This window comes from Mesoplodon bidens, assembly GCF_964165515.1.
Source record: "Mesoplodon bidens genome assembly, chromosome: 18".
Lineage (NCBI taxonomy): Eukaryota > Metazoa > Chordata > Mammalia > Artiodactyla > Ziphiidae > Mesoplodon > Mesoplodon bidens.
The window spans coordinates 60,658,954-60,686,704 of NC_138175.1; the positions used below are offsets into that span (position 1 = coordinate 60,658,954).

The 27,751-nt window shown below is 47.3% G+C and overlaps 2 protein-coding genes and 1 pseudogene across 19 annotated transcripts in view; 2 read left to right on the forward strand and 1 right to left on the reverse strand.

Annotated features, from left to right (window-relative positions):
• LOC308606613 (uncharacterized protein) overlaps positions 1–27,751 on the reverse strand; it is an 86,368-nt gene that overhangs the window by 19,680 nt on the left and 38,937 nt on the right. For 5 of the 17 annotated variants that reach the window (XR_014013857.1, XR_014013858.1, XR_014013860.1 and 2 more), the window contains 3 exons: positions 23,265–23,341; positions 11,887–11,997; positions 8,814–8,890 (listed from right to left, as the gene is read on the reverse strand). Coding sequence is in view for 3 of the 17 variants with exons in the window: in XM_081217716.1 (XP_081073842.1) it covers positions 4,734–4,737; positions 8,814–8,890 (81 nt within the window). In the remaining 14 variants the exon portion in view is untranslated. Of the gene's footprint in view, positions 1–4,163; positions 4,738–8,813; positions 8,891–11,511; positions 11,579–11,622; positions 11,755–11,886; positions 11,998–23,264; positions 23,342–25,230; positions 25,311–27,751 lie in introns of those variants that run through there. The other 12 variants (XR_014013853.1, XR_014013854.1, XR_014013863.1 and 9 more) reach the window with 8 other exon arrangements.
• LOC308606525 (dipeptidase 2-like) lies at positions 15,355–18,052 on the forward strand (the record flags this gene model as incomplete). The annotated part of the gene is made up of 6 exons (XM_081217463.1): positions 15,355–15,360; positions 15,444–15,620; positions 16,000–16,084; positions 16,752–16,827; positions 17,482–17,617; positions 17,718–18,052. 6 exons carry the CDS (start codon positions 15,355–15,357, stop codon positions 17,973–17,975), a joined length of 738 nt encoding a protein of 245 aa, XP_081073589.1. The 3' UTR covers positions 17,976–18,052.
• LOC308606591 (putative ATP-dependent RNA helicase DDX28) lies at positions 25,379–27,023 on the forward strand (annotated as a pseudogene). Its single transcript has one exon. The product of its transcript is annotated as a putative ATP-dependent RNA helicase DDX28 (transcript).

Here is a 27,751-nt window from a genome sequence, read left to right on the forward strand (position 1 = left end):
AATGCAGGGGACACGGGTTCGAGCCCTGGTCTGGGAAGATCCCACATGCCGCAGAGCAACTAAGCCTGTGTGGAACAACTACTGAGCCTGTGCATCTGGAGCCTGTGCTCCGCAACGGGAGAGGCCGCGACAGTGAGAGGCCACCGCACCACGATGAAGAGTGGCCCCCGCTTGCCGCAACTGGAGAAGGCCCTCGCACAGAAATGAAGACTCAACACAGCCAAAAATAAATAAATAATTTAAAAAAAAAACGAACAAGAAGTAATGAGACCTAAACTTAAGGGGCTTTTTGCTGGCACAGTGCATTCTAATTTACAACCAGAACACGACTTCCATTAAGGCTCTGTCATCACTAATAAAGCAGCTTTATAAGCAATGTTGAAGGTAGCTTAAAAGAAGTCTGACTAACTATTGATAGTAACAAGAAAACAAACAAAAGTAAAAATCTCACTGCAAAAAGTACACATAGAGTAAGGGTAGTAGATCTAACACTTATTAAGCTTCTGTAAAGAATAAAAGACAACAGTAGTATGTTTTTTTAAAAATGGAGGGCCAAAATAAATCAGAAATGAAAGAGATGATGTTACAACAGACACCACAGAAATACAAAGTATCCTAAGATACACACAGGGAAACTCAGAGCTCAGACTGGACAGATCCCACTCTCCATTCCCCTGTACATGACTTACAGGAGCCTCAGGAACTGAGGAGGGGGTCCCTGAGGGGAGGCACGGGATAGAATATGTTAGGTATTAACATGACTGCATTCATCTTAAACGTGCCTGAACTACATTAACACAAGATGATTTTGTTCTGTATGTACATCGGCACCTCTAGTCAGAACTGCGGATCTTTGGCTTCACCATCGCTACTGACAGCATTAGCTTCACCTGCTTTGGACCATCTCCTATAGGATTTCTAGAACCACAAAGCATCGAAGGGTCACAGGACCCAGAGTCTGTGTGACTCCACTCAGAGTCTCAGAGTCTCAACTCCACTCAGAGACTCAGATTCTCAACAGAGACTTTACTCTTGGAGGGCACACACAAAGTAGCGTGCATATCAAGACCCAGGGGAAGGAGCAGTGACCCCATAGGAGACTGGCCAGACCTACCTGCTAGTTTTAGAGGGTCTCCTGCAGAGGCGGGGTGTGGCTGTGGCTCATCGTGGGGACAACAACACTGGCAGTAGAAGTTCTGGGAAATACTCCTTGGCACAAGCCCTCCCAGTGTAGACTTTAGCCCCACCCAGAGCAAGGTAGGCTCCAGTGCTAGGTTGCCTCAGGCCAAACAACCAACAGGGAGGGAACCCAGTCCCATTCATCAGCAGACAAGTGGATTAAAGTTTTATTGAGCTCTGCCCACCAGAGCAACACCCAGCTCTACCCACCATCAGTCCCTCCCATCAGGAAGCTTGCACAAGCCTCTAAGATAGACTCATCCACTGGAGGGCAGACAGCAGAAGCAAGGACTACAATTCTGCAGCCTGTGGAAGGCAAACCACATTCACAGAAAGACAGACAAAATGAAAAGGCAGAGGACTTTACACCAGATCAAGAAACAAGATAAAACCCCAGACAAAAGACGAAATGAGGTGGAGATAGGCAACCTTCCAGAAAAAGAATGGAGGCAAAGATCAAGAAGATGCAAGAAATGCTTAACAAAGACCTAGAAGAATTAACGAACAAACACCTAGAAGAATTAAAGAACAAACAGAGATGAACAACACAATAACTCAAATGAAAAATACACTAGAAGGAATCAGTGGCAGAATAACTGTGGCAGAAGAACGGATCAGTGACCTGGAAGACAGAAAGGTGGAAATCACTGCCATGGAACAGAATAAAGAAAAAGAATGTAAATAAATGAAGACACCTTAAGAGACCTCTGGGACAAGGTTAAACGCAACAACATTCACATTTTAGGGGTCCCAGAATGAGAAGAGAGAGAGAAAGGACCAGAGAAAATACTTGAAGAGATTACAGTCGAAAACTTCCCTAGCATGGGAAAGGAAATAGCCACCCAAGTCCAGGAAGCACAGAGAGTGCCGGGCAGGATAAACCAAAGGAGAAAAATGCCCATACACATAGGAATCAAAATGACAAAAATTAAAGACAATGAAAAATGATTGAAAGCAACAAGGGAAAAATGACAAATAACATACAAGGGAACTCCCATAAGGTTAACAGCTGATTTCTCAGCAGAAACTCTAGAAGCCAAAAGGGAGTGGCATGATATACTTAAAGTGATGAAAGGGAAGAACCTACAGTCAAGATTACTCTATCCAGCAAGGATCTCATTCAGATTTGATGGAGAAATCAAAAGCTTTACAGACAAGCAAAAGCTAAGAGAATTCAGCACCACGAAACCAGCTCTATAACAAAAGTTAAAGGAACCTCTCTAAGTGGGAAACAGAAGAGAAGAAAAGGACTCACCAAGACAAACCCATAACAATTAAGAAAATAGTAATAGAAACATACATATCGATAATTACCTTAAACGTGAATGGATTAAATGCTCCAACCAAAAGACACAGGTTTGCTGAATGGATGCAAAAACAAGACCCATATATATACTGCCTACAAGAGACCCATTTCAGACCTAGGGACACATACAGAGTGAAAGTGAAGGGATGGAAAAATATATTCCATGCAAATGAAAATCAAAAGAAAGCTGGAGTAGCAATACTCATATCAGATAAAATAGACTTTAAAATAAAGAATGTTACAAGACACAAGGAAAAACACTACATCATGATCAAGGGATCAATCCAAGAAGAAGATATAACAATTATAAATATATATGGGGCTTCCCTGGTGGCGCAGTGGTTGAGGGTCCGCCTGCCAATGTAGGGAACGTGGGTTCGTGCCTTGGCCCAGGAGGATCCCACGTGCCGTGGAGAGGCTGGGCCCGTGAGCCATGCCCCCTTAACCTGCGCGTCCGGAGCCTGTGCTCCACAGCGGGAGGGGCTGCAGCAGTGAGAGGCCCGCGTACCAGAAAAAAAAATATATGTATGTATGTATGTATGTGTGTGTGTGTATATATATATATATATATATATATATATATATATATATATTCCCAACATAGGAGCACCTCAATACATAAGGCAACTGCTAACAGCTATAAAAGAGGAAATCGACAGTAACAAAATAATAGCGGGGGACTTTAACACCTCACTTACACCAGTGGTGATCATCCAGACAGAAAATTAATAAGGAAACATAAGCTTTAAATGACAGAAGAGACCAGATAAATTTAATTGATATTTATAGGACATTCCATCCCAAAACAGCAGATTACACGTTCTTCTCAACTGCACACAGAACATTCTCCAGGATAGATCACATCTTGGGTCACAAATAAAGCCTCCGTAAATTTAAGAAAACTGAAATCACATCAAGCAGCTGTGCCGACCACAATGCTATGAGATTAGAAATCAGTTACAGGGAAAAAAACGTAAAAAACACAAACACATGGAGGCTGAACAATACGTTACTAAATACAAGAGATCACTGAAGAAATAAAAGAGGAAATCAAAAACTACTTAGAGACAAATGACAACAAAAACACGATGATCCAAAACCTATGCGATGCAGCAAAAGCAATTCTAAGAGGGAAGTTTATAGCAATACAAGCCTACATCAAAAAACAAGAAAAATCTCAAATAAACAATCTAACCTTACACCTAGAGAAACTAAAGAAGAACAAAACCCAAAGTTAGTAGAAGGAAAGAAATCATAAAGATCAGAGCAGAAATAAATGAAATAGAAACAAAGAATACAAGAGCAAAGATCAATAAAGCTAAAAGCTGGTTCTTTGAGAAGATATACAAAAATGATAAACCTTTAGCCAGACTCAAGAAAAACAGGGAGAGGACTCAAATCATTAAAATTAGAAATGAAAAAGGAGAAGTTACAACAGACACTGCAGAAATACAAACCATCATAAGAGACTATTACAAGCAACTCTATGCCAATAAAATGGACAGCCTGGAAGAAATGGGCAAATTCTAAGAATTCTTAGTCAGTTCCAAGACTGAACCAGGAAGAAATATAAAATATGAACAGACCAATCACAAGTAATGACATTGAAACTGTGATTAAAAATCTTCCAACAAAAGCCCAAAACCAGATGGCATCACAGGTGAATTCTATCAAACATTTAGGGAAGAGCTAACACCCAACCTTCTCAAACTCTTCAAAAAAATTTCAGGGGAAGGAACACTCCAAAACTCATTCTATAATGCCACCATCACCCTAATACGAAAACCAGACAAAGATACTACAAGAAAAGAAAATTATAGACGAATATCACTGATGAATATAAATGTAAAAATCCTCAACAAAATACTAGCAAACAGAATCGAACAACACATTAAAAGGATCATACACCATGATTAAGTGGGGTTTATCCCAGGGATGCAAGGATTCTTCAATATACACAAATCAATCAATGTGATACACCATATTAACAAATTGTAGAATAAAAACCATATAATCATTCAATAGATGCAGGAAAAGCTTTTGAGAAAATTCAACACCCATTTATATAAAAACTCTCCAGAAAGTGGGCATAGAGGGAACCTACCTCAACATAATAAAGCCCATATATGGCAAACTGACAGCAAACATCATTCTCAATGGTGAAAAACTGAAAGCATTTCCTCTAAGATCAGGAACAAGATGAGGATGTCCACTCTCGCCACTATTATTCAACATAGTTTTGGAAGTCCTAGCTGCAGCAATCAGAGAAGAAAAAGAAATAAAAGGAATACAAATTGGAAAAGAAGAAGTAAAATTGTCACTGTTTGCAGATGACATGATACCATAGACAGAGAAGCCTAAAGATGCCACCAGAAAACTACTAGAGCTAATCAATGAATTTGGTAAAGTTGCAGGATACACAATTAATGCACAGAAATCTCTTTCATTCCTTTACACTAACAATGAAAGATCAGAAAGAGAAATTAAGGAAAAAATCCCGTTACCATTGCAACAAAAAAATAAAATACGTAGGAATAAACCTATCTAAGGAAGTAAAAGACCTGTACTCAGAAAACTATAAGACACTGGTGAAAGAAATCAAATATGATATAAACAGATGGAGACATATACAATGTTCCTGGATTAGAAGAATCAATATTGTGAAAATGACTACACTACCCAAAGCAAATTACAGATTCAATGCAATCCCTATCAAATTACCGGTGGCATTTTCTACAGAACTATAACAAAAAATCTTAAAATTTGTAGGGAGACACAAAAGACCCCGGATAGCCAAAGCAGTCTTGAGGGGAAAAAAAAGAGCTGGAGGAATCAGACTTCCTGACTTCAGACTATACTACAAAGCTAAAGTAATCAAGAAAATATGGTACTGGCACAAAAACAGAAATACAGATCAATAGAACAGGACAGAAAGCCCAGAGATAAACCCATGTACCTATGGTTAACTAATCTATGACAAAGGAGGCAAGGATATACAATGGAGAAAAGACAGTGTCTTCAATAAGTGGTGCTGGGAAAACTGGACAGCTACATGTAAAAGAATGAAATTAGAACACTCCTTAACACCATACACAAAAATAAACTCCAAATGGATTAGAGACCTAAATGTAAGACCAGACACTGTAAAATCTTATAGGAAAACATAAGCAGAACAATCTATGACATCAATCACAGCAAGATCCTTTTTGACCCACCTCCTAGAGAAATGGAAATAAAAACAAAAATTAAAAAATGGGACCTAATGAAACTTAAAATCTTTTGCACAGCAAGGGAAAGCATAAAAAAGATGAAAAGGCAACCCTCAGAATGGTAGAAAATTTTTTCAAATGAAGCAAATGACTAAGTATTAATGTCCAAAATTTACAAGCAACTCCTGTAGCTCAATAGCACAAAAACAAAAAACCCAATCCAAAAATGGGCAGGAGACCTATATAGACATTTCTCCAAAGAAGATATACAGGTTGCCAACAAACACATGAAAGGATGCTGAACATCACTAATCATTAGAGAAATGCAAATAAAAACTACAGTGAGGTATCACCTCACACCAGTCAGAATGGCCATCATCAAAAAATCTACAAACCATAAATGCTGGAGAGGCATTTATTGGAGAAAAGGGAACCCTCTTGCACTGCTGGTGGGAATGTAAATTGATATAGCCACTAGGGAGAATGGTATGGAGGTTCCTTAGAAACTAAAAGTAGAACTACCATAGGACCCAGCAACCCCACTACTGGGCATTTATCCTGAGAAAACCATAATTCAAAAAGAGTCATGTACCACAATGTGCATTGTAGCTCTATTTACAATACCCAGGACATGGAAGCAACCTAAGTGTCCATCGACAGATGAATGGATAAAGAAGATGTGGCACACATATACAATGGAATATTACTCAGCCATAAAAAGAAAGGAAATTGAGTTATTTGTAGTGAGGTGGATGGATCTAGAGTCTGTCCTACAGAGTGAAGTAAGTCAGAAAGAGAAAAGCAAATACCGTATGCTAACACACATATATGCAATCTAAAAAAAAAAACTTTATGAAGAAACTAGGGGCAGGAAAGGATGAAGGACACAGACGTAGAGAAAGCACTTGATGACACAGGGAGGGGGAAGGGAAAGCTGGGACAAAGTGAAAGAGTGGCATGAATATATATACACTACCAAATGTAAAATGGATAGCTACTGGGAAGCAGCCACATAGCACAGGGAGATCAGCTCGGTGCTTTGTGACCACCTAGAGGGGTGGGATAAGGGGATGAGAGGGAGGTGCAAGAAGGAGGAGATATGGTGTTATATGTATACATATAGCTGATTCACTTTGTGATACAGCAGAAACTAACACACAATTGTAAAGCAATTATACTCCAATAAAAGTGTAAAAGAAAAAAAATAAAGAAAGCCCAGAAATAAACCTACACACCTATGGTCCACTAATCTATGACAAAGGAGGCAAGGATATACAATGGAGAAAAGACAGTCTCTTCAATAAGGGGTGCTGGGAAAAATGGACAGCTACATGTAAAAGAATGAAATTAGAACACTCCCTAACACCATACACAAAAATAAACTGAAAATGCATTAGAGACCGAAATGTAAGACCAGACACTATAAAACTCTTAGAGGAAAACATAGGAAGAATACTCTTTGACATAAACCACAGCAAGATCTTTTTTGATCCACCTCCTAGAGTAATGGAATAAAAAACAAAAATAAACAAATGGGACCAGATGAAACCAGAAAGCTTTTGCAAAGCAAAAGAAACTACAAACAAGACGAGAAGACAACCCTCAGAATGGGAGAAAATATTTGCAAACGAATCAACAGACAAAGGATTAATCTCCAATATATATAAACAGTTCATGCAGCTCAACAGTAAAAAAACAAACAACCCAGTCCAAAAATGGGCAGATGACCTAAATAGACATTTGTCCCAAGAAGACATACAGATAGCCAAGAAGCACATGAAAAGCTGCTCCATCCACATCACTAATTATTAGAGAAATATAAACCAAAACTACAGTGAGGTATCACCTCACACCAGTTAGAATGGGCATCATCAGAAAATCTACAAACAACAAATGCTGGAGACAGTGTGGAGAAAAGGGAACCCTCTTGCACTATTTGTGAGAATGTAAATTGATACAGTCACCTTGGAGAACAGTATGGAGGTTCCTTAGAAAACTAACAATAGAATTACCATATGATCCAGCAATCCCACTAATGGGCATATACCCAGAGAAAACCATAATTCAAAAAGACACATTCACCACAATGTTCATTGCAGCACGATTTACAATAGCCAGGTCATGAAAGCAACCAAAATGCCCACAGAAAGACGAATGGATAAAGATGTGGTACATATATAAAATGGAATATTACTCAGCCATAAAAAGGAATGAAATTGGGTCATTTGTAGAGACGTGGATAGATCTAGAGACTGTCATACAGAGTGAAGTAAGTCAGAAGGAGAAAAACAAATATCGTATATTAATGCATACATCTGTAACCTAGAAAAGTGGTACAGATGAACTGGTTTGCAAGGCAGAAATAGAGACACAAATGTAGAGAACAAATGTATGGACACCAAGGGGGGAAACTGGCAGGGTGGTGGTGGTGGGATGAATTGGGAGACTGGGATTGACATATACACACTTATATGTATAAAACAGATAACCAATAAGAACCTGCTGTATAAAAAAATAAAATAAAATTCAAAGTTAAAAAAATAAATAATATTAAAAAAATAAAACAGAAAAAATGTTCTTTCGTTCACATAGACGTATTTATATGAATGGATTATTTCCATGCTTGTATCTATAAATACAAAAAGAGGAATAAAACCTACCTTGAACCAAAAAAGGAAAAAAAAAAAGAAACCAGAACCCACCAGTCATACACAGGAAAACCCTACCAGGGCACTTGCTCCAGTGGTAAACAATTCTGAAGTTGGTCACAGGTGGGGAACCGTCTCCCATGCAGCCAGCAGCCCCCCCACAAGGAGCGTCCTCATTGCAAAGCTGGGAGACCGCGCCGAGGCGTCTGTGAGTAAACTTGAGCTGAGCCCCAGGCCAGGTGCTGCTGAACTGTTCCCACCCTTCCCAGGTAAAACACCTGAATGTGGGCAAGGACTTGAAAGCCTAGAGGAAGGGCCGTGGAGCCACACCAGCGACAGCACGCAGGCCGACTTGGTGCCTGCAGGCCAGCCAGGACGGTCCTGGCCCTGGGCGCTCTTCTGGAAGCTTTCCACTTCCCTGCCTGAGGTACCCCTCCTGTCCCGGCCCCCACTGCTTTTTTCCCTTCCTACCTCTGCCCGGGGAGAAATTCCAGCGACAGGTACGGGTAACACATCCTCTTCTTTAGCAGGTGGCAGCCTGGAAACTCCTGCGGAAAGTCCAGAAGAACCCCACTCACACTGGGCTACCCACAAAGCCGTGGGCCCTCACTCCCTCCCACCAGCCCAGCCCCGACACTGCTGACGGGGCAGAGAATATGGCGTCAGGCACAGCTGCAGGGGCTCTTGCTGCCTGGAGGGATGTTTATATTGACCTCAACCCAGGCACACCTGGGGAGGGCTAGCCGGCAGGGTCAGCCTGCCCAGGTCAGCCAATCCTCGCCCCTCAGGGGCTCACGGTTGCAGGAAATGGGCCTTGCTGCACCGGCCAGGTCCAAAGAACAGGTGTGGGCTCCTGAGAGTCAGGATAGACAAGGGGCTGCAGCCCTAGCTTGTTTTCTAATCATTTTATCTGGCCCATGAGTGGGAGACAACTTCGAAAAGACCCTCTCCTAATGAGAAGAACCCAGGAGTCAGGGAGAGGAGGGGTGGTGGGTGGAGACAGAGGCCTGGTGCCCCGGCTGCAGTGGAAGCCTCTGGAAGACCAGGCGGAGGGAGGCCGCACAGAGTGAAGCCCAGGGTCACAGACCTGTAGGAGGTACTGCTTGTTAGGTAAAGTCCTGCTCTGAGGTGCTCTGGGTCAGCTCTGACCAACAGGTGAGCTGGGGGTGCTCTGCAGTGACGTCTATGTGAATGGTTCCTGTGTGCCCAGCCCTGCCGGGGTAACTGCCCAGGGGGGCTCCGTATCAAGGGAGGGGCCTGACCACGAGAGCCCCGTGGGCTGCTGGGTACCTGCCCAGGTGAGCGCCATATCCTGGGAGTGGCTTGACCACGAGGGCCCCGTGGGCTGCTGGGTACCTGCCCAGGGGAGCTCCATGTTCTGGGAGGGGCCTGACCACGAGAGCCCCGTGGGCTGCTGGTGACCTGGTAAAGGACTTCAGGACAGTCAATGAATCCACCGAGGATATACATCCAGTAGTTCCTAATTCCTACACCCTGCTGGTCATTCTACCATCCACCAGGACATGGTATTCTGTATTAGACTTCAATGATGCCTTCTTCTGTATTCCATTACTCCCAGAGTCACAAGAAATTTTGGCTTGTGAGTGGCAGGACACAACATACAACAAAATCAATACTGCTGGGCCGTCCTGCCCCAAGGGTTCAAAAATTCCCACACCATCTTTGGGGAAACGTTAGCTAAAGACCTAAAAGTTCTACCTCTGGAGAAGGGAACCCTCCTTCAATATGCAGACGACATTCTGATCACCAGTCCTACTAAGGAGGTCTCTGAACTACCTAGCCAATAAAGGATAGAAGGTGTCCAAGAAAAAGGCTCAAATATCACAGGCTAAGGTGACCTGCCTGGGCTTCATTCTCACAGAAGGTCGGAGAAGCCCATCCCAGGAAAGGGAAGAAGCCATTTGCAGCCTTACCCCTTCTAAAACTAGAAGACGGCTTAGGGGTTCCTGGGGAGGCCGGGGTTTGCTGCATCTGGATCCCTAACTACAGTCTAATAGCTGGGCCTCTATATGAAACACTGACAGGAAAAGATGATGATCCTTTTGAATAGAATCCAGAAGCAGCCTTTCAAGAATGGAAAGAGCAGTTAATTCAGACCCTTGCCCTGGAACTCCCTAATTTAGCTGAACCCTTTGACCTTTACATTCCCGGCAGAAGGTGAATCGCCCTTTTAGTATTAGTACAAAAACTGGGATCACTTGAAATGGAACAACGAAAGAATGCCCTCCAGGTAGGAGAAACTACGGCACAAAGGGCTTGGCCCGCCGCCCCATCCGGCCAGGATACTGGGGGTATCTAAAAACCTGGAAATCAGCAGCCTGCAAGGCCAGCTCCCTCTCAAGGGAAAAGGACCCCACGTGGTGATCCTAACCACCCACCATGCCCTGAAGTTGCAGGGGTCGCTCGGTGGACACACAGACCTCGAGAGAGGAGGCCCTCCAACTTCAACCTCCAGAGAGACAACCGGGGGCAACGGGCCCCAATGATGACTCATTTGACCATCACTTGACCTGGAGTTTCTCTCAGAAAACAAGAGTGTGCCCCGAAGGAGCAGACTACTGCTTGCAGGACTTACTGCACCCAGAGGGGAGCTAATAAGCTTGGCGGGGGAACCGTATATCACGCTGTCACCATAGAAAAGCCTACAGACACCGCGGTGACGGCGGCCAATGAGTCCGGCTGGACTCCTGGCTACTTCAAAAGGCCGTTGACTCAGTGGCCGTCATGGTCCTGGATCACCACCGGCCCTGGACTGTCTGGGAGTTGAGCAGGCAGGGTTCCGACACCTGGTGCTGTTTGTACATTAATTGAGGGGCCTAATTGAAAAAGCACACACTACTGGTCAGAGCATCTAGACTGGCAGAAACCGTCAGCCTAAGGTGGCCGAACAAATGTGGGGCGGGGTGAAACCTGCCCCCCCCCGCCCAGCGTCTCTGCGCATCTCTTTCCTGGACCCTTAGAGGTCATTAGAATCTATAACACTCCCACTGCTGGTGCTCAGGCGGACAAGCAGTGAGGCGGGAGGCCTGGGGACAATCAACCTCACCTGGAGGCTGCTGGGGAGAAGTCCTGCCCCTCACCCCCGGGTATGAGGACTCCCAACTCAGCACGAAGCACTTACAGAAGAGGGGTCTGCACCCTCAGCACCCCAAGAATGAGGAACGGGACAAAAAGCAGAGGAGGTGTTTGTCTCCGGCAAAGCCCATTCAAAATTCCTGGGAGATAAAATTAGAATCTGGGCAATAAAATAAAGTCTAACCTTTTTTTCCTTTGTGCTTTGTCCAATTTCACTTGCTCCTAGGGTTCCGCATGCAGAGGTCCCACACCCGGCACTTCAGACCCGATTTCCTAGTGCAGAATGGCTGGGCCGACACCTCAGCTCGCGGGGCCCCTGCAGACTCCGCGACATAGAGCTTGAGCTCCAGCCAACCCGGCCCTCGAGAGCTCCGCCCCCTCCCTCCCGCTGCCGGGATCCCTACACAGCAGCCCCGCCCACAGCCTGCGGGGGAGCGCATGCTCTCACCTCTCCATTCTCTGATCAAAATATAAAGTTTCCTTTGCTTCTGAACCAAACTCAGTCTCGTTCTTTTGGCTCCAACGACACTGGGCAGGGGGACCCTTGTTGGGGTCCGCTCTGGAGGATCAGTAACAGAAATTGAGAACATTGTAACTTCAGTGAACAGATGTGTGAGCCAAACTGTAATTAACATAGAGCAGTGTATAAGGCTTGGGTAAAATAAGATGTTTCTAAGACTTCCATTTGATATTTCCATCACTTTATTATAAGCAAGTTCAGTAGAGGGGTTTGTCTTATTTGTCAGGTCAATATTAGAGAAATGACGGGATATCTTTCCAAGGATGGACATCTAATAATCTTGGCTGAAGCTTCAATCTTGTTTCGAATGCTTTTCCACTGAAAATGAGACCTCTCTTTCAGCTCCCCCATTTCCGAGAAGTATAAAACCTTATACCGTATTACCAAACGGAAAACGCGGGAGGAGGGATAAATAAACAGTTTGGGATTAACACATACACACTGCTATGTATAAAATAGATCATCAACAAGGAACTTCTGTATAACACAGGGAACAACATTCAATATTCTGTAATAACCTATAAGGGGAAATCATCTGAAAAAGAATACATATCTATATCTACATCACGTATCAATGACAGATAAAATGTAACCTAAGGGAGGCCGATGGTGAGCGCTTCTGACCCTGAAGATTTCAATCAACTAAGCTCGGACTCTGACTACTGCCTAAGGCCCTTAATGGACATACGTGTACCCATAGCTTAAAAATTTCCCAGTTTGGGGTTCGGGGAGACACTGATTTGGAAAAATCCCTGGTGTCCTCCTTATATGAAAGGGACTCTACCTACAGCTAAAACATGCCTGACACCCAGAGGATGGTACACCGTTTTGACCCGGAAGAGTTTGGAAAAGGCACCTCATCTCCTCCTCTCCTGGTAGTCGGGTTCACCCCTCCAGCCTCTTTTCTAACAAGCTCCCCACTTGCAGAATCAGCAGCTTTAACCTCCTGTTTCGAACAGTTAGAAATTTGTCCGGAGGATGAACGGGAAGAGGGGGAACCAATGAGAGACCAGCCCTAGGTGTTTGGACAGACACATGTCACTCTAATTTCCAAGCAGGAAGAAGAACTAACTAAAGTCTCAGCCTGCACCCCGGAATAAGAGTAGGGCCTGAAGCAATCCTGGGGTTTTGTGGCCAGTGCCCAAACAAGGGACTTAAAAAATGGAGCTCAGGGGCCCTGCAACTGACAAACCTGCAGGGTTATAAATGATAACAATCTTCCAAAAATATATTGAGGTAAGGCAACGAAAAGGATTTGAGAGCAAGGCAGAATTGCAGGAAACAGTTTTCAAGAGATAGTTTGGAGTCGCCTTTAAAGCACATGAAAAGCGGCAGAACTTAGACAATGGTGCAGTTAGCCAAAAAGGACCTATGAGTTTTTCCTGAATATATTTAGTAAAAAACGCATACGCCCTTTTTGGCCAACCAAGCAAGCGGGCAATGCAAATCAGCACTACAAAGAAGTCTCACTCGCATCTGTCAAAAGGGCCATCCTGGAAAAGTGTAAAAACCAGAAATGCAGGACAAGCCATGGAGAAAAGGGAGCCTTGTTACACTGATGGGCGGGATGTAAAATGCCAACAGCCACCCTGGAGAAGTGTATGGTGTTTCCTAAAACATCTAAAAATCAGAGCTACAGTGCATAGGGCACTTCCACTCATGGGCGTGTATATTCGGAAAACCATAAATCGACAGGACACAGGCACCCCAAAGTTTAGGGCTGCTCGGTTTACAAGGACCTCGACTCGGGTACACCTTAAATATCCCAGGAAACAAAAAAATGGGGAAACAAGTTGTGGTACTTATGTACAATGGAATATCACTCGAAATCAATGTCCTAAGGCCTGTAGCAGCATAATGAGTGATTTAGGTACGGTGATACTAAGAGAAATGAGTCACACAGGTAACGAAACTTATAACACTTATAGATGGAATGTAAAAATCTCTACACATGAACTGTACAAAACAGAACAGAGTCACACATTTAGAAAACACACTATGGCTGCTTACGGGGAAAGATGAGGTGGGGTGATGCATAAAACAAGAGTTTGAAATTAGCACAGATACCGTTCCATCAACCAAATATGTAATAGACAAGACCTACTCACTGCTCAGTGAACAGGACTCAACACACCCTATTCACCACAGAAGAATATTTCCGCGTAGTAAGAATCTTAAAAAGTATTTATTGATATCTCTCTGTAAGTGAATCAAGTGGGTGTAAAGTGGCATAAACACAGCATTGAAAATCAGCTAAACCCCATTATAAATATAAATTACAAAAAGAAAAAAGAAAAAAAAGATAGTGAAAGAGAAATTCTTACAAAATTCGTTCAGGAGCTGTGATGCAACCTGGATTGACCACATCTAGACCCACAGCTGGAAGAGACATAAGGCTGGACACTCTTGGGTCCGACAGGATTGGTGAGGTTGCGTGAGCAAATGCAGACCCTTTAAAGTAATACTGCGTGCTACCCATTCCATGGGTCCCAAATCTCCAGGTTCAAGGGAATCTTCCGACAGCTAAAACATGCATGGGAAACCCAGAGGATGGTACACCCAGTGATCTGGAAAGGTTTCTAAAACGCACGTTATTTTTCATCTCCTGGTGCTCGGGTTTGCCATTCCAGCCGCTTTACTATCAATCTCCCCACTTGGAGAATCAGCACCTTTAACCTCCTGTTTCGTACAGTTTGCAAATTGTCCAGAGGATGAACGGGGAGAGGGGGAACCAATGAGAGACCAGCTCTAGGTGTTTGGACAGGCACATGTCACTCTAATTTCCAATCAAGAATAAGAATTAACCAAAGGCTCAGCCTGCCCCCCGGAACCAGAATAGGGCCTGAAGCAATCCTGCGGTTTTGCAGCCAGCTCACAAAAAAGCGAGTTGAAAGATGGAGCTCAGGGGCACTGCAATTCAAAAACCTGTACAGTTATAAAGGACAACTATCGTCCAAAAATATATTGAGGGAAGGCAACGAAGAGGATTTGAAAGCAAGGCAGAATTGTAGGAAACAGTTTTTAAGAGGTAGATTGGGGTGGCCTTTAAAGCAAGTGAAAAGAGACAGAACTTCGACAATGATGCAGTTGACCAAAAAGGGCGTATGCATTTTTTTCCTGAATATAGTCAAGACTGAGTCCCCAGAAGGGCCCTCCTACTGCCAGGCACAGCCCAGTTTGGGTCCCTCCTCTTGCACCAGGGAGTTGCAGGTGTAGACAGTTCGAAAGAACCTCTTTCTAGGCTCTTGTAGCAAAGCCATGGCCACCAGTCAGACTGACTCCTGGCCATCCTGCAGGGCACAGAGCACAGCAAAGGGTATCCACCCCTTCTACAGCAATGTCATTTGGCTCACCGGCTTGGCAAGGTAAGTACCCGGGTTCCATACCCTGCCCCACATGAATGTACAGCCCCGCCTGTTCCCTACAGATAAATGCACACAAGATAAATGCAGCCCTGATGCCCTCTCCTCATCCTGTTCCTGTAGAAGGCGGTGGCAGAAATGAACCGCCTGGGCATGATGGTGGACTTGTCCCATGTCTCGGATGCTGTGGCATGGCAAGCCCTAGAAGTGTCACAGGCACCTGTCATCTTCTCCCACTCAGCGGCCCGGGGTGTGTGCAAGAACACTTGGAATGTTCCTGATGATATCCTGCAGCTTCTCGTGAGAGACTGCCCTGGCACTAATCCCTAAAGCAAGAGGTTCAAACCAGGAGCCCTTGAACCTGAGCCTCTTCTCCCTCAATTTCCTCAAACCCCAGGTTAAATATCTTCTGCCCCCAAAACCCACGGTCCACAGCCCCTGAACTCTTGAGCCCTAGGTGGGGGTCTAGGTGGTAAGATACTACTCCAAACCCGGAAACCCAGGGCCAAGACACCACCCAGACCCGGGCTGCGGCTCCTCCATTCACACAAACCCAGAGAGGAGAGGACTCTGACCTCAAGGCCAGGGCTGAACACCTTTCTCACAGGGGCCGAGAGAGTGAACAGGCAGGTGGCTGTGCTGGGGGCCAAGCTGACTGTCCACCGGTCCGCCCCTGCAGAAGAAGAACGGTGGCATCGTGATGGTGTCCTTGTCCGTGCGGGTGCTGCAGTGCAACCCGTTAGCCAACGTGTCTACTGGGGCAGGTGAGCCTCGCCCTGGGCTCTCTGAAAACTGATTTGGAGCTGAAGCTGGGTCCAAATTTGGGGAGGACTTCAGAAGAGCCCCAGTGGTTTGACCCACCTGTTGGCAATTAGGTACAGCTCCCCAAAACCCAATAATGGATGGTACACAGCACCTTGGTGCCATGTGGAACTGGAGCCATGGAATCAAAACTGTGATAATGATGGGTATCAGGGAGGCTGTCAGACACAGAGCCCGGGTGTTGCCCATGTGTGCCTCTGCAGGGGCTCCTAAAGCACACTGCCCCTACCTCTGGCCAAGGGACTGGACAGCTCCTTAGGTCTCTGGGGTCTTCACCAGTTGTACTCTTGTTGCTCTCTCATCCTCCACACCCGGGGAAAGGAGCCCCCACAGGTTCTCAAGGAGACTGGGAGGCAGGGTGAATCTTGGGTGGGAAATGGCCCAAACAGGGGGCTCTGGGGTCCACTCCAAATCTGAAGTCCAGTTCTAGAGCCAGCTGGGATCACTTCAGATCAAACCTCAGGGCCATCTAGTTGGTACTCTCGGTGCCAGGCCATGAAGGAACTGGCCTGTTTGGCCTACAGGCTGCAAAAAGGGGAATCAACAGAGGTCAGTCATCACCCCACCCCTGCCCTGGAAGCCCCACACCGCTGACTCTCCATTCTTCAGATCACTTCGACCACATCAGGGCAGTCATTGGATGCAAGTTCATCGGGATTGGCGGAGATTATGACGGGGCTGGCCGGTGGGTGCTTCCCCGTGGCTTGTCTCGGGCTGGCTAGGCAGCAGTGGGGCTTTCACAGCCACTGTGCCCACCACACTGTGGTCCTCATGGCCTTGACCATAGCCTCAGGTGTGCTGGCCCAAATGGTATCTCCCCTCTCCCAGGGTCTGCTTTCTGGGCTCTCCTGTCTGTTTGACCCTACTCTAGGTCATCATATTTGTCTAAAACACCACACAGAGATCAACTGCCCAGCATCTGCGCCCATCCAGTGCCAGCAGACCAGACCCATGGCCTCTGAGAAGACTCTTAGCAAGGTCTGGGCTGGGCTGACCATCTTCTCTGCCTGCGGTTGGGTCTGTGCATGCAGGGGGCTCAACCCAGTTCTTAAAAAGCTTTTCTTCTCTTTATAAATGGAGGCAAAAAGTGCATTCAGTGAAAGGCATAGATCTTAACAGTACAACTCAATGACTTTTGATGAATAGTCGAGGCGCTTTTGGGGTCTTCCTCTGAAGGATGAAGAGCAGGAGTGAATCATTTACTCTCTCCAAGTCTCCATTTTCCATATCTGACCAAGGCTGGGGTTCAGTGGACCTTGGACACATAGGGCTTTGGTTCTGACTCAGGACCAGGAAACAGGTCTGGGGCCCAAGAGCTGGCTGGCTGGCAGCCACACAGGTTCCCACAGGGGCTGGAGGATGTGTCCATATACCCGGTACTGATAGAGGAGTTGCTGGGGCGTGGCTGGAGTGAGGAAGAGCTCTGGGGTGTGCTTCGAGGAAAGGGGCGGTGGGTCTTCAGACAGGTGGAACAGGTGTGCTGGGCTGGGCAAAAGAGTAGTTCTGAGCAGGTGGTCTGAGCAGGTGTCCGCGGGGGTGCTGTGAGAGGTGCTGCCCGCTGACTGACGCCTCCAGGTACGGGAGGAGGACGAGGGACAGAGTCGCTTGGAGGATGAGTTCCCAGACGAGCAGCTGGGCAGCTCTTGCTGCTCCATCCTCCCACGTCTGCATCAGAGAGAGGATCTGGCTCCAGACCAGAAACTAACCAGAGCTGCGGTTCGTGGGAGTCCCATGTTGTCACCTAAGTGGTCATTCTCAAAATCTTGCCCCCACAGGGGCCCAGGCCTCACAGTTATTGCCGCTTTCCCAGTCCTCACTGTTTGGTTCTGGTGATCCAGTTAATCCTGCCAGATGTCACTTTGGCAGCCACAGATACCCCACAAAGTTTCCTTGCATACGAGCACAAACATTTCCTGAAAATAAATGTTTTAGAAATGGAATCAACATGAGTGTCCATCTCTGTGGTGGGGTCTGTGGTGCAGGCTCCCAATACTGGGGTTTGGTGGGGGACCCTGCAGTTTAGACACCGGATACTAAAGGAAGACCTGTTGGCAGTGGCCTGAGGAAACCCAGGTGGCTTGCCTCAGCACTGGAAGAAGACAGTGGGTGGCTCTGGCTGCGGGAGGGTGGACCTTACTCGGTTCCCTCTGTGTAGCTCACCTCCATCCACATCCTGACCCACTGAGTACCACCTGGGGATCTTTCAGGGAATTCTGGTTCAGATGCCCAAGAAGAGAACATGCCTAGATCACAAATGATCTTTGTACCTATTTGGACACAGACCAGAATCTCAGGCTACTTAATGAGCCATGGACCTCCAATGGCTAGACTGCTCTGGATGTGGGCACACCTCCTCCCCTGTGCCTCAGGGACTTTCTCTCTAGTCAGTTCAGGCTACTTAGACAACCACCTGATCTTCCCCCAGTTCATTAATGATAATAGAAACTGCACTAATTATAGCCAAAACTGAGTTAATACATTGAGTTAATAATGAGAGGTAGGGCTTCCCTGGGGGCGCAGTGGTTAAGAATCCACCTGCCAATGCCGGGGACACGGGTTCGAGCCCTGCTCCGGGAAGATCCAACATGCCGAGGAGCAACTATGCCCGTGCGCCACAACTACTGAGCCTGCGCTCTACAGCCCATGCGCCACAACTACTGAGGCCACGTGCCGCAACGACTGAGCTCACGTGCCGCAACTACTGAAGCCCACGCACCTAGAGCTGGTGCTCCGCAACAAGAGAAGCCACCACAATGAGAAGCCTGCGCACCGTAACGAGGAGGAGCCCCCGCTCACCGCAACTAGAGAAAGCCCACGTGCAGCAACGAAGACCCAACACAGCCAAAAATAAACAAACAAATAAATAAATGAAATGAAAAAAGAAAAAAGATACAATACAGTATTGTTAACCATAGTTGCCATGCTGCACATTACATCCCAGAACGTATTTGTCTTGTAACTGGAAGTTGGTATCCTCTGACCACCCTCACCCATTTCCCCCCCACCTCATCCCCATAGGTTAAAATTTTAAATAGAGGAGCCCAGATAAGCTTCAATGAGAAGGTGACATCTGAGCAGAGATTTGAGTTAGCCAAGTTGGTATCTAGTGGAAGAGCGCACAGGAGAGGTAAGGGCCGGTGCAAAGACCCTGGGGCAGGAGCTTGTCTGGTGTGTTGGAAGAACAGGAAGGAGGCCACTGTGGTTGCAGCACAGAAAGGAGAAGAGGGTAACGGAAGTCAGATACACAATGGATGGAGAGCAGCGAGCAGGTAGGACACAGGGGTCGGACCCCGAATGGCCTTGTCGGACGCTCTGCGGGCTGTGTTAGCGCTTCACGGTAGGAGCCAGTGAAGGCTTTTAAGGAGAGGAGTGGCGTGACGGATCACATTCCCCATGATCACGCCGACGGCTGTATGAAAAACAGGCTGTGGGGGCCACGGGAGACACTGGCAGGTCATCAGAAGGCTCTTCTGCCACCGATGTCAGAGATGATGGTGGCTCCGGACGGAGAGATAGTAGGGGAGGTGGCGAGACGTGGTCACATTCTGAAAATATTTTGAAGGTAGAGCAACAGGAGTAAAACGAAGAAAATCCAAATCCCGTGGCCCAGAGATAACTGTTAATTTATTTATTCTAAGCAAACACGGTCCCCTCTAAAAACCACAAAGCTTGCCAAGGATGCTCTTCTCAGAGGTACTACTTTGTACTCCTCAGCCCACTCCGGCATGCCTTCCCCCTCTGCCACTCTCCCAAACCTGCTCTGATTCAAGTCACCAATTACCTCGAAGTGGCTCAGTCTACGAGACACTGACCTGTCCTCAATCGTGTTCTGCCAGCAGCACGTGGCACGGTGAAGCCTCTCCTCTTGCTCGCTCTCTCTCCTCCCTGGGTTCGTCGAGCGCACACTCTCCCAGTTTTTCTCTCTACCCCTGCTTTTCAGTCTCTTTTGCTGGTTTCACCTCCTCCCCTCACATGTTGAGGTTGCTCCTCAGTCGTGGGCCCTCTTCCCTTCTAATTTCACACATCCTGCCCCACAAATGTATTCACTCCCATGGTTTAAAATATTGGCCATGATCATCTCCAAAGGCATCCCAACCTCACACCAACTGCTCAAAACACATCCCCACTCGGATGTGTTAAGGGCATCTCCTACTCCACATGTAGAAAACAAAGCCTTGATCTCCCCTCCTAAGCCTTGTCCTCTGTCTCCAATTATTTATTCAACAGACACTTACTGAATCCCTAAGATATGCCAAGCACTGCTAGGCACTAGAGACAAAAAGATGAAGCAGGAGGGTAAGGTTCAATAGAACAGAGGGTTATAGAAAGGGAACTTACAAATATGTGTGAAAATAAAAGTGTGCATGGTGCTATGACGGAGCACTTACGTAAGGCTGTGGGAGTCTAGCTCAGCAGGGAAGAGACTGATGGGGGTTGAGGAGGGTCTCCCTTAAAAAATAATCTCTGTGGGGCCTCCCTGGTGGCGCAGTGGTTGAGAGTCCGCCTGCCGATGCAGGGGATACGGGTTCGTGCCCCGGTCTGGGAGGATCCCATATGCCGCGGAGCGGCTGGGCCCGTGAGCCATGGCCGCTGGGCCTGCGCATCCGGAGCCTGTGCTCCGCAACGGGAGAGGCCACAACAGTGAGAGGCCCGCATACCGCAAAAAGAAAAAAAAAAAAAAAAAAAAAAAAATCTCTGTGGACTTCCCTGGTGGCGCAGAGGTTCAGAATCCGCCAGCCAGCACTATTTACAATAGCCAGGACATGGAAGCAACCTAAGTGTCCATCGACAGACGAATAGATAAAGAAGATGTGGCACATATATACAATGGAATATTACTCAGCCATAAAAAGAAACGGAATTGAAAAAAAAAAAAAGAAACGGAATTGAGTTACTTGTAGTGAGGTGGATAGACTTAGACTCTGTCATACAGAGTGAAGTAAGTCAGAAAGAGAAAAACAAATACCATATGCTAACACATATATATGGAATCTAAAAAAAATAAGATGGTTCTGATGAACCTAGGGGTAGGACAGGAGTAACGACGCAGATGTAGAGAATGGACGTGAGGACACAGGGAGGGGGAAGGGTAAGCTGGGACGAAGTGAGAGAGTGGCTTGGACATATATACACTACCAAACGTAAAATAGATAGCTAGTGGGAAGCAGCGGCGTCGCAAAGGGAGACCAGTTCAATGCCTTGCGACCACCTAGAGGGGTGGGATCAGGAGGGTGGGAGGGAGATGCAAGAGGGAGGGGATATGGGGATATACGTATGCATATAGCTGATTCACTTTGTTATACAGCAGAAACTAACACACCATTGTAAAGCAATTATACTCCAACCAATATATTAAAAAAAACCCCACAAGAGTCCGCCTGCCAATGCACGGGACACGGGTTTGCTCCCTGCTCCGGGAAGATCCCACATGCCTTGGAGCAACTAAGTCCGCGAGCCACCACTACTGAGCCCATGCGCCACAACTTCTGAAGCCCGTGCGCATAGAGCCCGTGTTCCGCAACAAGAGAAGCCACTGCAGTGAGAAGCCCGTGCACCGCAACGAAGAGTAGCCCCTGCTCGCCGCAACGACAGAAAGCCCAGGCGCGGCAACAAAGACCCAACGCGACCAAAAATTAATTAATTAATTAATTAAAACTTATATTAAAAAAAACAAAGAAAAAATCTCTGCTGGGAATTCCCCGGTGGTCCAGTGGTTAGGACCCTGTGCCTCCAGTTCAGGGGGCCTGGGTTCAATCCCTGGTTGGGGAACTAAGATCCTGCAAGCTGGCATCGCAGCCCAAATAAAAATGAAATAAAATAAAATATATTAAAATAAAAAAAGAAAGAATCTCTGATTCAAGGTCTAAAGGGTGAGAAGGTGTTTATCAGGCCAATATGTGGGGAGAAAATTTTTCCCATTTCAGTAAGTAGTGCCTCCATTTACCCAATTACACATCCTTAACCCACATTCCCCACATCCAATTCATCACTTACTCCTATTCGCCTCCAAGCCATCACTAACCTTCCAAATATGACTCTAACCTGCCTGCTTTACTCCATCTCCAAGGCCACCACTGTGCACAAAGCCAGTCTCATAATGAGTCTCCCCAAATCTTCTCCTGCCCGCTCCTATCCATTCTCTTACAATAGCCAGTATGGTGTCTGAAAAAGGCATCTCTGCTAACACCACTTCTCTGTTTATACCCTGCAATGGCTTCCCAGCAAGTGTAGGATAAATCCCAAACAGATGAGGGACTGGAGGTTGAAAGACCAGAAGGAGGTAAGGTGTTAGGTTAGAAAGAGGGATAAAGGGTCTAGGCAAACAGCGAAAAGGGCTGAAAAGAAAATGATCGGCACTTGTACAACAGTCCTGATGCAGGCAGGAGAATGCAGGAATAGCGAAGGAATACCAATAGCCACTTTTTATTTCTGCAATGCCTTTGCAATTCCCAAAGTGCTTCACTTATAACTGTGATTCTCAAACCTAGTTGTACATTAGAATCATGTGGAGAGATTTTTAAAACTACCAATGGCCAGGCCTCACCCCAAGCCAATTAAATCAGAATATACAGTTCACTAGGGCAGGAATTTTGTCTGTTTCATTCACTGTCCATATGAAAAGTACCTGACACATACATAGTGCTCAGAAAATATATACTGAATGAATAAATGAAGGAAGGAATGTACCACTATCACCTGAGATCCAAGGAAGAATTCTTTTCAAAACTTAGGGGTTAACCAGGCAACGTCAGTTACCATGGCAGCCCTGGGAAAATCATTACCAAGTGACATTAACACTCCCAGGGGCCTACATTTGTTTCCACAATAAGTAAACCTTTCTCATTTCTAAAGTACTATACTGTGAAATATGCATCTCAGTCACAACTAGAGGTTACTCAATGTCTGCTGTGAGCGGGAGGAAACGAGAAGGGCCTTACACAGTACCTAAAGCAAAGACAAGAAGAAACTAGGGGCCACGGGCAGAGACAGACAGGCTCAGACAGGCTCCAATCCCTATGACATTCTGAGGTGATCACGTTGTAAGGACTCGAGCACAAGAAAGCAGCCACTAACCAGCTACCCTGTCTCAAATACTTGGAGAAAGTCAATGCAAATACATACCTATGTATTATTCTTTTCTGATCATTCTTTCAGTGTAGCCCTTCTGGCTTTGTGCAAAGCGATTCTTTGTTTTGTACCTGAAAGATGAGTGGCACATGTAAATGGATGAAACATGTCAGAGCAGACATCCAAGGAGCTCTTCAGCTAACGAACGAGGAGCTCCGAGTTCTGGGAAAGAATCGTAAAAGTGGTGTAGAATCACAGTGTCTTAGAGCATCCTTTATATCAACTCCCCTCTATCATATCACCAATCAGTGGTCATCAGCCTATACGTGAACTTTGCAGTGACAGAAAACCCAGCACTCTCTAGACAGATCTAGGCATTTCTAGTTGCTACAGCAGTCTATATCAAATCCAGAATCGGACTCCCTGTCACGCATCAGTCCCAGTCTGCCTTCTGCAATGGTACACCCCATGGCACACCTCATCGCTTTTCCATCTGGCACATTTCTCAAACACATGAGGACAATTTTGTTCTTCCTAAAGCTCTCTTCTCCCACGTCACCCTCCTAAATCACTCCTTCCTGTGTTTATGACTCTGAGGAGCCCCCACGGTTTTCTCATCCCAAGGACATGACAAGCAATGGCATCAGTGTGCCTGCTACACATTCTGGGAAAGGGGCAGGGCCACACAAGAGTCTGGCAAATGTGACTGACAACCTGAAGGGAGAGTACATGTGAGAACCTCAGCCTCTCTTCAGTCCTCAGCCTCTGTCCAAGGTTTCTCCATAGCATGCTATTGACATTTTGGGCCAGATAATTCTTTTGGGGTGGTGGGGAGGGCTGTCCTATGCCTTGTACGATATGTAGTAGCATCCTGGCCTCTACCCACTAGATGCCTGCAGCACCACCACCCTCCCACACCCCGGATGTGACAAAGAAAAATGTCTCCAGCCATTGTCAAACATCCTGGAGGAAGGGTGAGGGCAAACTCACCCTCACTCAACAGCCACTGCTCTATCCAATGGGTGACTATACATGGGTGACTCTGTTCACCCATGAGTACTCAAACCTCTCTTCTCTGCTGGCTTAACAGGTAACTCTCCAGAAAGTCTATCGTGTATCAAAATGCTATTTGAAATTTAGTAGTATTTATCTCTATAACGGTATCTGATGAAAGTAAAACTCTTTCTCCAGATGTTAAGAACCTCCCAGGTGGTTAATCCACGTTTACCTTATCTCCTACCCCAGGCACTGGAAATTACAGAAATGATCGGACACCCATTTTCGGGATCCATTCAAGAAGTACCAGTAGTGTAAGGCTTTTTGGCAACCTGAACAACTGAATTCAAGTAAAATATTCTGCCTGACCATGGCTTTGTGAGACAAGCCACAAACCTGTAGCAGGACCCTCCTCGCTGCTATTTACGGAATTGAGGTATCTGACTGGAAAGCCGGTGGAGGTGAACTACCCAAGAAAGCAGTGGGTTCAGGATGAGAAGTTGTTAAGGATGACAAGGGAGGGGAGAATGAACCTCAGCTGAAAAGAAAGGGGAAAAGCACCAAGAGATGAGTTCTCTTGACTTTAGAGAAGATACGCTGAAAGCCATCAGCTTGCCCTCGGGGCCCTCAGCTCTCTGGGGAGCTCTAAGGGAAGGGTGAGCCTGGACCTACGACTCCGGACTCCTGGTCTCGGCCCCCAGGCCTGACCATTCACTCAGACTCTCAATAAATACTTGTATTCAAAGACCTTACACGGGGACCACATCTGGGAGAACATTGCCGCACCCTCATAAGTCACAGGGGGAGACCCGAACTGGCCGAGCCATGACAGGAGCTGTGAGGGCGACGAAAGAGCACGGCAGGGATCGGACATCGGATCGCCAGAAGCCCTCCGCCCTCCTGGTTCGTAATGCCAGGGCCCCATCGCCGCGTATCGCCAGACCCCGGTCCTGCCTCCGTCGCGCACCCTTCCCCAAGGTTGGCCGGGGTCTGGAGTCATCATCCCCTGTTCGGACCTACAGACCTCGCCGCTGCTGAGCTCTACAGATCCCGCTCCTTCCACACAGTTCGCCAATTCCGCGGGCCTTACTGAGCCGCGCCGGCCACCGTCCGCGAGGCCTTGGCGCGCCCGTGACGTCACTGTCGTGCGCCTCTCCCGCAGCAAGGGGAGTATGGCTCTGGCACGGCGGGTGGGGCTGTGGTCGCTCGCGGTTCAGTTGCTTCTGGCGCCTCGCCGGGACCTGACGGTCCGCGGTCCCAACGAGCCCCTGCCCGTGGTACGCATCCCGCGGGCTCTACAGCGGCGGCAGGAAGAGCGGCAGAGCGGGCAGCGGAGCCCCTCGCGGCCGGTGCTGGAGCGACCGGGGCCGCTGCTGATGTCAGCGCGGCGACCGGAGTTGAACCAGCGGCACACCTCACGCTGGGCCCTTGGGAGCCCGCGCCACTCGCTTCGTGCGGCTGGAGGAATCGGCGCGCCCACGCAGACCATTTCTCCATCGAGCGCGTGCAATATGAGACTCCAGCGCTGCGGAACCTCTCGCCCAACGGCAGCTGAACGGAACTGGGTCTGGAGCTCCGCGTTCTGAGCGCACTACAAGAGGCTGCTCCCGAAGTTGTTCGGCCCACAACCGTGCAGTGGAGTACCATTCCCCCACTCCTTCGCGGCCGCCACATCCTCTGCGCCGCAGAAACCGGCAGTGGCAAAACTGTCAGCTACATGCTACCTCTCCTTCAATGGCTGTTGGGCCAGCCAAGGCTGGACCCCTGTCGTATCCCTGCTCCTCGAGGCCTGGTTCTTGTGCCTTCTCGAAAATTAGCCGAACTGGTGCGGGCCGTGGCCCAGCCCTTGGGCAGCTCCTTGGACCTCCAGGTGCGGGAGTTAGGGAGAGTACATGGCATGAGGAGGATCAGGCTGCAACTGTCCAAACAACCTCCAGCAGATATTCTGGTGGCCACTCCGGGGGCTCTGTGGAAGGCCCTGAAAACTCAACTGATCAGCCTGGAGCCGCTCTCCTTCTTGGTGTTGGATGATGCAGACACGCTGTTGGATGAAAGCTTCCTGGAACTGGTGGATTACATCTTGGAGGGGAGCCATATAGCAGAAGGCCCAGCTGACTTAAAAGACCCCTTCAATCTCAAAGATCAGTTAGTGCTGGTGGGGGCCACATTTCCCGAAGGTGTAGGCCAGCTGCTGAGTAAAGTTGCCAGCTTAGACTCTCTAACCACCGTTACCAGTGACAAGCTCCACTGCATCATGCCTCATGTCAGACAGACATTCATGAGGCCGAAGGGAACAGAGAAGGTGACTGGGTTGGTGCAGATCCTCAGGCAGCATGACAGAGCATATAGGATTGGCCCCACAGGAACTGTTCTGGTGTTCTGTAATTGCTCCAGCACCGTGAACTGGCTGGGGTATATATTCTGGATGACCACAAAATCCAACACTTAAGACTGCAGGGACAGATGCCAGCCTCAATGAGAGCAGGCATCTTCCAGTCCTTCCAGAAGGGCTCCCGAGACATTCTTCTCTGCACAGACATTGCCTCTCAGGGCCTGGACAGCACCCAGGTGGAGCTAGTCATCAATTATGATTTCCCTCTCACCCTGCAAGACTACATCCACAGAGCAGGGAGGGTGGGCCGGGTTGGGGGCGAGGTGCCAGGCACCGTCGTCAGCTTTGTGACCCATCCCTGGGACGTGAGCCTGGCTCAGAAGATTGAACTGGCAGCTTGCCGGAGGAGAAGCCTTCCAGGACTGGGGTCCTCAGTGAGAGAGCCTTTGCACCAGCAAACCTTATTGCAGCAGGCTTATATATGATGCCATGACAGGGACCTTTCCCTCTGTGCTGGATGGGTGAGCACACTTGTTAGTAGGGTGCTCTGGGCTGCCTAGTCACCTTCTGAAGACCCGGGCTGCAGTCTGGCTTCACAAGGTTAGTTGCTGGCCAGCACTTGAGGGTGAACTACTGCGCTTGGCTCTCTGTAGTCTTTCACGTGAAGAATAATGTCGATCTTGGCTCCGTATTATGTCGTGGTTTCTAACAATAAGCGATGTTTCTATGGGTGCCCCTTAATAACAGTTTCCACTGGGGCAGAATTCAGTAGACTCTGAGAAGATGCACACTCCAAACTGCCACACTTAGGACGAAGGCTCTTTCAATTGATGTTTTAGTTTAAATTTTGTTTCCTGCCCCCAAACATCCATTAAGCCCCCAGGAGAAGGAAAAGGGGATGTGACTAGCAATAGAGAGAAACTTTCTTCACAACAATGGCCATGGCAAGCTTAGGCACTTTTGGTGAAATCTCTCTGGGAAGTACTGGCAGAGGAATAAAAGGCAAACTGACACCGAAGTATTGCTTGGTGTGCATTTCCAGGCTCTGCCTTCTTTCTCATCTCTTGGTGGCAGGTGGAGGAAGAGGAGAAAAGGTTAAACTTTTTTATAAACCGGCAGAATAAGCTTATAACATCCTCTCACTATCTCTGCATAGGTTCTAGTCTCTGCAGCATTATATAAGCTTTGCCCAAAGCAATGAACTGTTGAAAGT